At 36.5% G+C, this 14,117-nt stretch overlaps 1 protein-coding gene across 1 annotated transcript in view; it reads right to left on the reverse strand.

Moving 5' to 3' along the window:
- Positions 1-1,617: 1,617 nt before the first annotated feature.
- nr3c2 (nuclear receptor subfamily 3, group C, member 2) overlaps positions 1,618-14,117 on the reverse strand; it is a 103,316-nt gene continuing 90,816 nt past the window's right edge. The window contains exons 8-9 of the mRNA XM_028017787.1: positions 11,240-11,397; positions 1,618-8,388 (exon numbers count right to left, since the gene is read on the reverse strand). Of these exons, the coding sequence (XP_027873588.1) occupies positions 8,233-8,388; positions 11,240-11,397 (314 nt within the window). The 3' untranslated portion in view covers positions 1,618-8,232. The remainder of the gene's footprint in view (positions 8,389-11,239; positions 11,398-14,117) is intronic.

The raw sequence follows: 14,117 nt of genomic DNA on the forward strand, positions 1-14,117 counted from the left end.
CCTCTTTGTTCCTCTTACTCCAGTTCCTTTAAGCTGCTGTACCTGCTGCTGTTCCTCATCACATCCTTTCTGTTCTACCATGGTTCGCTATTTTCCTCCAGGCACTAAATGCAGCTGTTTAGAATCTACATAAAACAGGGTTATATATATATATATATATATATATATATATATATATATATATAGTTCAATGACTTTCATCTTCAAAAATCAGTCAGCCCCATAACACCTTAAAAATGTATTCAAAGAAGTGAATACCTTCTTTTTATTGGACAATCAATTTCACATGTTAAAAGCAAAAAGGTTTTTCTATATTTCAAACTTGGAATAAAGGCAAAGATGACGCAATGAAAAGATTAGCAAATACCAATGTCTAAAATGAAGAATCAAATATATTATTAATGAAACAATATCTGTTCACACCTGAATAATAATAAGAAGAATTACTTTATTCATCCCAGCAGGGAAATTATTTCGCAGTTACAGCAAGAATTTTTTATACACAGATTAACACACACACGACGGGAGCTGCGTCTGCAGGCAGCCAGCTGAGCCGGCGCCATTTTAAGGTCGTCGGGACCGGGAGTCGAACCCGCGACGTCCGCGTCGAGGACTAAGGCCTCCAAACGTAGGGCATGCTAACTCCCTGCGCCATCACAGCACTAAGAAGTCAACACACTTATTATCATAAGGGGATTTATTTTGCACAGAAAACAAATGTTCATTTTCCCCATATTTGGTTACCTGCTAAAAGCAAAAATCTTTATAAAACTAGCTGGCGCCAGGAGGTTCATTTGTGTGTACAGATAGATAGCTTGAACTACTTTTAAGTACCGTATTCACATATAAAGTCAAGTTAAAACACGACACAATGTCGATTGGGAGTCAGTATGTGGATATATTGGCGCATTGTTTGTCGCAGACTTTAATGCACAGGACCCTAAATCCCAATTTATCCCATCACTCAAATCTCCGCTTTTGTCGAGGTGTCTATAATCATTTGAAAGGCCAAAGCGCATAAAAATGTATTTGTTTTCTTAGATATATAGCAACATGAGGCATCAGCGTTTGAAATAAGCAAAATAATATTTATATAAGAACATACATTGACAGACAACGAGCATAACAACCAACAAAATCATCTTCATGCTTTTTCACCTGCATAGTTAAGGATTTACTTTGACTTGAAAAACAACCTAAGATTTGTTGTCAGTGAAAGTTCATCAGTAATATTCAATAAATATGTTTGTCTGAGGCTCGTTTGTTAGATGTTTTGAAAATAACAACCTTTAAAGAAATTAAAAATACTTTTTATTAAGCCCAGACTTCTGTATTTGTTGTTGTTTTTTATTGGTCTGATGTAATACTCTAATAACAAATGTCATGTTTTCTTGAGCTGCAAGCAGAAAATCACAATGGACAGAAATAAAGTCTTTACAACGAATTAATTAAGTCATATAATGTGCTTTGCTGAGTGAATTAAGTTACTAAAATAAGTTAACTTTTCAAATGTGTTCTTATTTATTGAATATGACTGTTCATTAACTGTTGGGTAGGCTGTAGGTTTCTGTTTTCTAAAGTAAACAACACACATAAATAATCAGATCACATCAATCAGTCAGTGTAATGGTTTTATTAGAATCTTGCAATATTTCTGCAAACACAAGTATGGCAATATCTGCATTAAGATATACAGTAGTATCTGGTTTCAAAAATTGCTGAAGGAGGTTTGGTGAAGGAGGTTCACTGTATGTTTGCTAAGAAAACTTGTACTGAGTAAAAAGGTATTTTTGGATCTGGAAAAAAAGCATTTCTGTATATTTTTATATATATATATATATATTTATATATTTATTAATAAATAATGCACTGCCATGGCCGTGGAGATATGGCTTAGACTGTCTACACCCGATTCACAACTCTGAAAAACGGCAATGACATGACTCCATACACACAATGACGTAATAGTGTCAGGAACAGCAGTTAGACTAATCGTGAGACAAACAAGCCAAAAAAGGAGAGTGAATTTAGAAGAGGACTGTTCAGAAGACAATGCAGCTCCCTGGAGTTTTGGGAAAGTTTTATAGCTGGCAGTAGGTAATGACTGATGACCAAAAAATAAACTGCACATTAATCAGCTTCCCTCTCTTGGAACTAGTTTGACAGTTGTGAATATTCTTGTTTACTTTTTGCTGGAAGTTGAATGAGAGTGTCAATACAGCTCACAGGTCCGTCTGCTGACAGAGAATTGCACTTACTTGCAGAAGATTTTCTTTTCTCTCACTTTGTTAAAGTGACAGTTGGAAATATTGAATTACTAACAATGCAGCTTGAGCACAGATAGATTTCCATGCTCACTTATTTCCAACACTCCCCGTGTTCCCGGTTCAATACTTTGCTGTCACACTTTAATCCCCCCACTGTTTGTAGCTCATATTTTGCCAGTAAAAATGTAAAGAATAGTTTGGGAAAAATTTGAAGTGTGGATTTTGTGGATTTGTCATTAGTCAGTATGTTACCTGCTGAAAGCTTTCAGAACTATCTCAGTTTGGGGAAACAGAAGTTCCCATGAAAGAGTCCTACTAATGGCTAGTCCAGATTGAATTTCTGCTCCAATCTTTGTGCTTTAAAATTGTTGTTTACTCTGAGATGTTCAAGTATTTGTATTGAACCACAACTATGTAGTTTTCACAGTCTGGGATAAACAAATTTAGAAAACAGTCAGGAGCAATCACAACTGTTTACCTGTTGTTCAGTAACAAAGCTTTGACATCTCAACATCCATTGATGCAAAACATATAAATGAAATGATTTCTAAAGTACTCTACACCAAAGCAATGCAACATATCTATAAATTATGTTACACAGGAACTTGAAATTCTGTGTTTTACCCAGCAGGGTGAATTGGTTTGAAGTTGTTTTTGTCCTGCTTTGAAGCTTCAAATAAATGTGGCTGAATAAGCAATTCCAGATACAAAATGAATCGCTTCACATTATTGCATTTGACATTTTAATGGTTGTTTTACAACTTTGCTTTGCATTGTATTTTTAAATTTCAATGAAATTATGGCAAAATTAATAAAACAAACTGTATTTTACTGTATTAATATAAACAGGAACAATATGTGGTTCAAATTGGACGACATTTTCTTTAAATGCTTTTAAAGTTAGTAGATACTTCCTGCATGTCTTTAAAAGAACTGATTATGTTCAAATCTCATGTTGTGAAGCATCCATCGCTCAGTCAGTAAAATGTGTTTCTTGAAAACATTACATGGTCATTTGAAATCTATATGTTCCTTAAAAGTTGTTTTTGAATCCACTTTCAGACTCTTTACTTAAGAAATTAGCTTAAGTTTCTCCCAACAGAGATTATCCAGATTACCGTCTGCTGAAGGTAGATACTGACTATAACTCCACAGACATAAAAACATAAAAAAAATAATAAAAAAATCACAGTTTTCCCTTTCACGTTTTCAAATAGCCTAATTTACAGTGTGAAGATAATTTTGTGAACACAATGGAATCAAACATAAAATTTATTTTATAACTAGAAACATTCCTATAATAGTTGTTTTTTATTAGTTTGTTTTTTCTTAAGTTTACTCACAGCTCATAAACATGTCCTATAATGAGACATCCAGTCTCACTTGGAGAGGTTGCAGAAGTTTCAACATCCTGCATCTACCTTTCTTTACGTCAAATTATTTTCTTTGATGGCCAAACCTTCATGCACATTTCTTTTCAATTGATAATTTGCAATAAAATAAAATAAATAATAATAACGCCAGCACAAACTTATGTTGAAGTCAGTGATTCTGTGTTAATGTGTTCACCTGTTTATATTTCAGTGCTAAAAAGTCAATAACTTCCTTTAACATGTCCCAGTTTCAACAGTATGTGACTCCTTGGTTTTTATTATTATAGTGCTTGTCATCTTTGTCACCATGGTTACGATATCAGATCAACAGCAAAGAGGATCCCTTTCTTAATACAGCTTGTTAGAAAATTTTTAAAAAAGTGCTTTTGATTTTTTTTTTTTATTTGTTTAAGGAAACAATAATGAAGAAAATAAAAAAAGCAAAATAAAAAATGTCCTCAGTGAGTAGATAATAAATGTACTCTCTCTAACATTCAGGTAGTATGCGCCATAAGTCTCTCACAATATATGATACATTCATTTCACTGTGCCAACCCTTACTCTGCGAGCCAACAAACAGAACATGGCGAGTGGGAAACACATTTTTTTTCCAACTGTTTAACAAGATGGTTAAAGTAGAAATGTTTTATACTACACTCAACATAAAGACTTGCCTTATTATTTACAATATATACTGTAAAACTGTAAATCAGGTGAGATAAAAAGGCACAAGTTTCCCTTTTTTTAAGTACATGTAAACATCTCATCAAAAAGCATGCAATAACATTTTGTTTTACAAAAAGGATATCATTTTTAGACAAAGTACTTAAATATTGTTTTCCTGCAAAATATAATTCTCTCAAAAATACTTTCCCATTCATTCTATGAACTGTTAGACATTTTTTATTCTTTAAAAAGGACAACAAAAGGGGGGCAAAATAAAGGATTAAATGAAGCCTTTCTGGAAAGGCGCTGAAAATTATTGCAGTGGAGAAAAAACATTGAAATAATATTTCTGTAGAGTATAATGAAAGGGGGGAAGTTAGCCCCACATTCTTACCCAATATATTTTTTTCCCATAATTTATGGAGAAAAAAACCCAACATGATGACAAAATTTGACACATCCACCTCTGATCTCCCAATTTGACAATAATAAGAAATAAAATACACAACCCTCTCCCTTTTCTGATCCCTATCATTAAAACTATATGTACTACACCTCCAAAGACAAACAAATTCTGGCTTCTGTTTGCCTGAAGATGAACTTCAACTCAGAACAGAGCTAAAAGTCTGGTGGAACGGTTCCAGAGCCGACCCAAGATTATGTGGGGCCAGAAGCAGAATTAAATTTGGGGCCCCAAATTAATTTGTCTGGTATCTTCATTTGGTTAGGCAGCTGCCAGAATCCTGCATTAAGTGAAGGTTCATTGCTATTTATTTATTTACAGCTACGGTGTTGATGAAAGGTGATTCCCACACAGACACAAGCAGGAGAAATGACTGAACTATGGTAACTTCAGTCACGCTCTTCAAAACTATCAAATTTTATTATTTTGATAGAACATATTCATATGTCAAATTAAATTAAAATGAAAAATTTTAGTTCGAGTAGAGATGCACCGATCAGATTTTTGTGGCCAATTTCAAGTTTTTGTGAAGCTCTGACCCTTCGAATACAATTTTAATTGATTTTGGTTTCTATTGGATAAACTTAATCACCACTCATTAATTATTTACCTTAAGAGCAAAGGAACCACCTCAATAGTTGAGAGGGCAGTTGCCCTAAACCTGATTTTTAAGATACAGATTTAATTTTAGCCTCCTAAATGTACGATTATCAGTTTGCTTTGTAACAACAGCTTCCCTAAAATGTGGATCATTTCAAAAGCCGACATTTCCAAAACTCACTGTGTTCCATGATAGAGGCTGAAAGCTACAAAGGATAATAAATCAGAGCAACTAGGCTACACCACAATCAGTCTTTCTGTTATCTGTTTAAATTGCTCTACTCGTTTAAATTAGAATTATGCCTAACATTATTGACATTCTTATCTTTAAAGTGAAACATTTCAATGTTACCTATATTTTTCTTCTAGCTGATGAAGTGTAAGAAACATTTTGAAGTGGCCCAGTCAAAGTCCAAACATGAACCTGATAGAGGGAGCTAGAGATTAGGGTGATGGCAAAGCTGCCTTCCAACCTCAAAAGACACTGAGCATCAAAGAGAGATTTTTTTTTTTTTTTTTAAGTATACTCATTTGACAATGTTTCGAATATTTTGTGAGATACCCATCTAATTTCCAAACATTTAAAATGCCCGTTGTGCTTCTTTAAACTACTACAAAATGCTAATGTTGAGTTTTCTGTCCTTAGTACACCCTTCCACACCAAAGGGTGTTGTAGCTTGCGCAGTCCAGTAGCATAGCATGTTTGCTGACCCAAAAATGATCTGATGTTTTAGTTTCCTGATTATGTCCTGTCAAGTTAAAACTCAGCTGATGGTCGGTGCATCCCTTTAGTGAATTAAGTCACTGATATTGGGGGCTGCTTAGCTTGCTTAAGCCTTGGGCCGGCTTTGAGAGGTGCTGGTGCTCTAATGCAGCACACCAGCACCAGGCTAAGTGGCTAATATTATGCTGTCTGATTTTAGGCTAGGTGACCATGCAGAAATCTCTCCCTCTGTTATGAGAGTTGCTTAAAGGAACAAACAGTCCCTGCTAGCTGCGCTAATGCATCATTTTACATTGTTCCTCCTCTGTGCAAATCTAAATGTGGAAACAGGATATGGTTAAAATCTATGACATGTGTGCATAATAACCTACACTGAAAGAGCAGATAAACTATTCACATGCTGTCTGAGAGAGAGAGATAAAAAAAAATACACACAAACTTCATACACACATGTAAATACACACTTACAGGGCACAATAACTGGATAACAATCACGCCTCCCCACACACTTGTTACCTTCTCTGTCGCTTTTCAGTAGCATCATCGTAGTTTTCCACAACCATCCGGAAACCAGTGGGGTGTGAGACTATTAAATGGCCCAGAAGACCGTAGTGAAAGTAATACGACTTGGCCCAAATATAGGAGGAAAAAAAGAGGAATCTACATTGGGAAAACTGACCGTTTGAGCAGAATAATCTGTTCTTCATTAACACGTACCTTAAAACATCTTCTGTACATCAACTGAGGAGAATGGTGTTAATACCTGTACAAACTCGCTCGGTATTGATGTGTTAGCTGTAAGCAGAGTAATGCTCCACGTTGGATAATATAAACTTTACAGAGTATGTGTGTTCAGACTTTGAGTCCATATATATTGTAGTGTCTGGGCTGTCTATTTGTTACTGTACATGTTACGTCTCGCCTCGCTTTGTAGAAATGAAGCACCTTAATGTAAAATGACTGGCTTGTCAAAAAAAAACGAACCCTTCTATAAAATGCTTTTTTATTGTCTCTGGGAAGAGTAGATAAGTGTTGGTTCACAAAGGGCTGGTTTAGCTTCATTGTGGGTAAAAACAGACATTTGGACAGCTGCTCTGGAGATAACACAAATGACAGCTATTACTGTAGATTCACCTCAGTCAAATCCATTATCAGTCGACTCTTACTGAAATTGTTTCTGTAAATGCATTATTTCATCCTGCAAAATTTTTTTTTAACTTTGTTTATTTTTTTTCTGCAGAAAAGGTAAAGTGTTGCATCAATATATAACACAATGTCTCTGAAGTAGTCACGGGAGTTTCATGTTCAAGCTTTCTTCACACTTGAGAGATATATTCATTTCAAAACAGCTCAAGCTTTGGACTTTTGCATAATAGTCTTGATTGTTTCACTACAAATATTTAAACTTGTGTATGTGTCGATGTCATTAATGGCCGTCACGATGCAGACTTGTGAACCGAACTTGGACTTGTTAGATCTGATGTCGTCATTTAGCTTATGATGATACCTGTATAGCCCTTGGGTTATCTTCACAGAGGCCTGCAGCCTCCACATGAAGTCCTATGCTGCTACACGCAGAGCTAACTTACTAGTCTAAGCAGGATATTTCCAAGTGTGATTATTCTTTTTAAGATTGCATAAGCTAGATTTAATATTTGCAATTTAAGAAAAACAACAACTTTTCAGTGGATTTGTAAGGGAATCTCAATATAGTGCAGGTGGAGGGCATTTACGGGAAGGCATGTAAGTGTGTTAATTTTCCATCTACTCCTGTGTGAATATATTCTAGGTGATGTATGGCTTTATCTCCACAGAATACTGTTTTCATCTTTGGGGCAGGGTTGCATGGGTGTACATCAGGGTGTTTTCGTCAGGTTTGTCAAAAGTCAATTTCGGCGTGTCGTGCTCGATGTCTCAAACTATTCACAGCTCTAAGATGCTTATGGCGACTTCAGGATCAAATCCTTCTCCTCACCACTCCGCTCGACTGCGATCCGAGGCGAGGATGCCGCCTCAGAGGGTGGCAGGGTGAGGGGCCGATAGATCAGGCCTTTCTTGCGCACGTTCCCTTCCCTGAACCTCGTTTTCTTCTTTCTTTCCCGGTTCTTAATGCCACTTCTGTTCCGGCTTTGCAGCGAGTCACTTCTTGTGGAAGTAGATAGTGTGAGTAAGGCCCGACTCCACCTTTGGTATCTGGTCACTGATGATCTCAACCAACATTTCGGGGAACTCCACCTTCAGGGCCTGCGACTCACGAAAGGTGTAGAAGCAGAAGTCCAGCAAGTTCCCAACGAGCTGCACATCACAAACACACAACTTAATGAAAACAGAACTCACTTTCTTAAACTGGCCTTGCAAAGATTTTATTACTGCTTAGATTTTTTTTTTAACATTGTACAACCCAAAATTTTTTTTATAAATTTAACACAAAATGAAGTGTAATGATACTTAATGCAGAAAATTTTGTAAATTTTTCAAATCTCTTATAAAAATTTAAATGTGTGGCATGCGTTGCCATAATTATGAGAATAAAGTTATAATATTACAAAAATAAAGTCTTATGATAAAGTCTAAATAACATGAGAATAAAGTCAGAACAATAGGAACATACAGTCAATACAGTTTGAATATTAAAAGAATGAAATTTTAATTTTCTGAGATCTACACAAAAAATTATTAAAAATATAAATGAGGAATGTTTGTAAAGCTTTGCTTTGGAATCGGTTTTCCAGTTAGGAAATACATATCAGAATTAAATTACTGTCACCAGCATGACTTTAACCCTTTCATGCATGAATTATGATCCTTTGTGTCAGAATTTGTTTTCCATTTTTTAAAATTTTTTTCTTAAGGCATAAAAAAGGTAGGAAAGTTTTTTTGTAAAAATAATTTTTTATTTTTTTTTTATTTTTATGTGATCAATTGTAATTTTGTCCAAATACAAAGTTGTTATTGAAAAATACATCAGTAGTATTGTTCTTAGGGGTTATCTGATGTCACAATATGTTTTTTACTTGCAAGAGTCGTCTACAGTAGAAGGAGGGACCGGGTCGGTTCTCATGCTTTTTTGTCTGTCGGCCATATTGTATTTAACAAAAATAATTTCTTGCATTTGCAGCTAATGGCCAGTAGTTGATGGTATATTTTATGATGCATTAATGTCCACTTCAGTGGTCTGTGTGCATTTATAACATAAAAATCCACAGGAAGCACAAGGAAATGGCTTTTAGATAGCTGTCCACTGTAGTGACCACTATGCATGAAAGGGTTAAAATGGTTGTGCATACATTGAAGAGAGAACAAGATGGACTTGCCAAGTACGTCACATCACATCCTGATTATTTTATTTTTCACCTTAAAACAATTTTTTTCTTATACTTTTACGCTTTTCTTCTGGCAATGTTCTATTTTTATTTTGCTAATAGTAAGAGTTTGTTCTCATAATATTATGATTTCACTCTTGTAATGTAAAAAAAAAAAAATCTTAATCTGGTCCTGATACCCCTCTGTACTCTAACACCCTTAATTAAATGCTGATTTTCTTTAGGATTTCCCAAACTAGTAAAAATCTGCCTGTGTGTAATTTAACCTCAGCATGAATCCAGCTGTTCTGCGTTAGAGAGAATTAGTAAACAAACAGCAGCATGAGGGCAAGTAACACAGCAGGCAGGTCAGGAGGAAAGTTGTGGAAAAGTTTAAAGCAGAGTCAGGTTAGAAAACAATATCCAAACGTTAAACATCTCACAGAAACGGAGAGGCAGACAACTCAGACTACACATCATATACACTGCAAAAACACAAAATCTTCCCACAGATTTTTGTCAAGTTTCCACTGCAAATATTTTAGTACACTTGAAATAAGACAAAACAAACTTACAAGTTACTTTAGCAATAAGTAGGAGATTACCTCAAGTCAATAATTTGTTAATATTAATAAAAAATATGTTCTAATCCAACTTGGTGAATTATTTCACTTATAAGAAAATTGTCTCATGTTAAAAGTGAAATAATCTACCAATGGAACTAGTACTTTTTCAACAATATTAAGGAATTACTGACTTACAATAAGCTCCTATATCTTGCTGAAAAGTTACTTGCAAGTTAGTTTTGTTGTATTTTATGCACACTAAGATATATAAGTAGAAACTATCCCAAAAATACCTGGTGAGATTCTATCATTTTACAGTGTACAAACCTTACAGTAAAACATGGAGGTGGCAGTGTCATGCCATGGGCATGGTTTTGACCTTTCAGCAGGACAACGATTCTGAATTAGATGTGCAAGGCAGGTAGGGATGTGACTTGCAGCTGCAGTTACAGCAAAATCTGGTTCTCCTAAATGTTGACTCAGTTTGGCTAAACTTAAAAAATCAGATTTTTTCTTTTGTTAAAAAAAAGGAAATTATAGTTGATTGTTTCTCTATTCCTCGATTACATGCTACCTTATTTCTGTCTATCACATAAAAAATCCCAGTAACTTGACAAAATGGGGAAACATTTAAATGGTCTGAACACTGTTGCAGGGCAGCTTCTTGTCTTTATTCGAAAACAGGAACATTTTATTTTATTTCTCCCCGTTCAGGAAAATTTCCTTCATTGCTCTATTCTGTTGACCACTTGGGGGCAGCACGTTTTTTTTTTTTTCTCTACCCAGCTCTCCCTGAGAGAAAGGTCATTCTGTCAGCACAAACCCCAATTACTTAATCATAAGGCTGAATTAATTCTGGTCAGTTATTTTTATGACTTCCCGCTTGCTGATCTTCACCTCCAGGCTTTGCTTTTGCACCAGCCGACCCCGTGCATAGAAACGTGACTGTCATTTAACACATTTCCCACAGTGACACCTCAGCGCCCTGATCCAATAAACTGAGAGCCGTTATCGATCCTCCTCTGTTCCATTCACCAATACAGCGTGGCCACTGCCTCTTCCAAGATAACTCCGCCTTCCCCCTCAGGGATGCAATTATCCTCACTGCAAACCACACAATGCTATTGAACCGCTAACTAAAGCATTAACCAAAATCCACTATGTTGCCATTTTACTCAACTTTTCCGCTAAGAGCAGAAGCCCGAAGTGGCAGCAGTTCAGAAAAGAGGGGCTTTGCAGGGAAGCGTGTGCGGCGTGGACTGGGTCAGGGGAACTTACATCATGCATGGCGTCCAGCAGCTTGGTGAGCTGGAAGAAGCGCTGCCAGGTTTGGCCGGAGTTGTTGGTCGCCTTTCCCACAGAACGCCGCAGCTCCTTGATGTAATTAACCCTCATCTCCTCGAATGCAGCCTGGTTCTTCAGACCCTCTTTGGGAACTGGAATAGGAATATTATTTGGACTTAGCAAAAAAAGCAAAAGAAAAAAAAGATAACACTTCCATACTGCAGCATTTTAATAATAATGAAAAAAGCCTTAATCTGTACGTTGTTGTTTGACGTGTGTCAGGATTACTTTTTTATCAAATAGCTAAAAAAATTATACTTTCAAAAATTTGTTTGGTCAAAAAACAGACATTTGATATTTTTACCTGTCATCTCTGGTAAAACAAATATTGTCAAAAAGAGTACAGCCAAGTACAGTATATATTCAATGGAAGCTGAGTGGAAGAAAAAAGTGTATAAAAAGCAAAAAGAAAAAGAACTAGACTGGTGCTTAGTGGTGCGACAGACTGGCAACCTGTCCAGGGTGACCGCGCCTCTCACCCGAAACATTCGCTGGAGATGGGCACCAGCACCCCTCCCGACCCCACTAGGGACAAGGGTGTTACAAAATGGATGGATGGATGGATGGATGGATGGATGGATGGATGGTGCTTAGTGGTTGGAAATCCTCTATTCAGGTGAAAATTAGGCATTTCGAGAGGAAGTCAAGATCTCAGAGTGTAGAGGAAAAGAATCCAAGTTGACTGAGGTTCAGTGTGAAGTTCGTACAGTCAGTGATGACATGGGGAGCCAGTCATCCACTATGTTTTCTCAAGTCTCAGGTCTAAAGGTAACCTTAGAGCACATCCTTCCTCCCTCTGCTGTTGAGGTTAATGGGCTTTCAGACGTCATTTTCCAGCAGGACTTGGACCGGCTGCCAGAAGAACCAGTACCTGCTTTAATGACCGAAGTATCACTGTGTTTGATTTGCCAGCACACTGGCCTGACCTAAACCCCATCGAGAGCCCATCTGCGCACAAGATGATAGGAGAAACTAAACCCAACAATCCAGACGAGCTGAACCCGAGCTTCTTCAACATCTCAGTAAATTCACATTTCTGTAATAAACACAGAGATTTTTTTTTCAATTGAATCTTCAAAAACACTTGAGTGTTATTTTAATCTGTTTCCCTCATAGAACAGGTTCAAAACTTCACAAATTCAGACATTCAGAGTTTGGAGAGACCCACTGCTTCAACCCTCAGCTCCTTAAGATGTCTTCAAATTACAAAAAAGAAAACATTCACATTTGAAAATCCAAATTTTAAACAACATGGAGTAAGCTTGATACAGCTTAGAATTGGCTGGCAAGCATTCGCTTAACACGATTTGCAGAAAACGGGCCAAGACATATGCAGCCACCAGTGTGCTCCTTTAATGGCGGGATGTGGAACTGCGTAAAGGGTAATTAGAGGTGCTTGGTGAATTAGGCTTCACCTCCCACACGCAAGCCTGATTTAGGGGGCATTTTCTCTCTGTTGGTGATTTAAGCCTTTTTAGCAACTCCCTATTATCACATGCACCATTTCAAGCTGTAATTAGTTCTCCAGTTTACATTTATGAACAAATTCATTCACTGAAAGTTCTCAGAAAACAATTATGTAAATCTAACTGTAAATCTTTTTGAACTTAGGCTCAGTTAGTGAACAAACAACTGCAACCTTCGCACTAAAGTTATTGGCTCAGTGCAAATAATGCATTTACATTTAATCAGCTTTAAAACAGGACAAATTCACTGCAAAAACACAAAATCTTACCAAGTTTTTTGGTCTAGCTTCTAGTGTGAATATCTTAGTACTCTTGAAGTAAGTAACTTTTCAGTAACATATATTAGCTTATTTTAAGTTAATTACTTAATATTGATGAAAAGGTGCTAGATTCACTGGCAGATTATTTTACATTTAATGTTTCCCATGTTATTTTGTTTACAGAGACTTCATAATTCATTTGATTTGTTGTTTCTTTTCTTTTGTTAATCTATTTTGGATATTTTAAATGTGGTAAATGTTCATAAGAATTAAAAGTTTATTGATCTTTCAGAATGTGATATTGCATTATTACGCAAATACCATTACATCACTTGTAAATGGTCTCAAAACAACAATATTATTGTTTATCGCAATAACTTCTGGGATCATTTATTGTCCAGCAAAATTTGTTATCATGAAAGACCAAGTGGAAATCTTGACTTCTTAATTGGAATGTTGTTAGCTCAGTCTGTTGTCTCACCCAACGTTCCGATTTCCAAGGTAACTTGAACGCAGCGTTAGTCCCTGCTGGTCCAACACTGGATTGCCTGATCGGCATGCAGCCAAGTTCTCCAGAGTCCTGCTAATGACCTCGTTATTTGATTCAGGTGTTGAAGCAGAGACATATCTGAAAACTGTGGGACACCTGCTCTCGAGGTTTGGAATCTGACACATAATCAGCTTCTCATATGAGACCCACATATGTTCACATGTTGGCTGAGGCAGAGAAGGCAAAAACTGAAACTATCCACCAAGATGCAACAGGAAGTAAACACAACGCACCGAGACAAACGCTCAAACTGAAACCTACAAACCCGTGGCAATTGTGTTTTGCACAGCAGACTGCACTATTCTCAGCTCTAATGGGTTGAAAGAATCGACCCCAACACACACACATCCAGTCACAGACGGTGTTAAATTGGATTATATTCTTCTGTACTTGTAAGTATCCCGTGAACCTCGGGTGAACTAAAACTGCTTGTAGAAGAATTTACAAAATAACACAACCGAAAGGACGTGTTTGAATTGCAAGTCTCAGAGGATAAAACACTGTAACTGTGAAGATGTGTGCTCTGTTGCCTTCTT

The sequence above is a fragment of the Xiphophorus couchianus genome, chromosome 5 (genome assembly GCF_001444195.1).
Source record: "Xiphophorus couchianus chromosome 5, X_couchianus-1.0, whole genome shotgun sequence".
NCBI classification, from domain to species: Eukaryota; Metazoa; Chordata; class Actinopteri; order Cyprinodontiformes; family Poeciliidae; genus Xiphophorus; species Xiphophorus couchianus.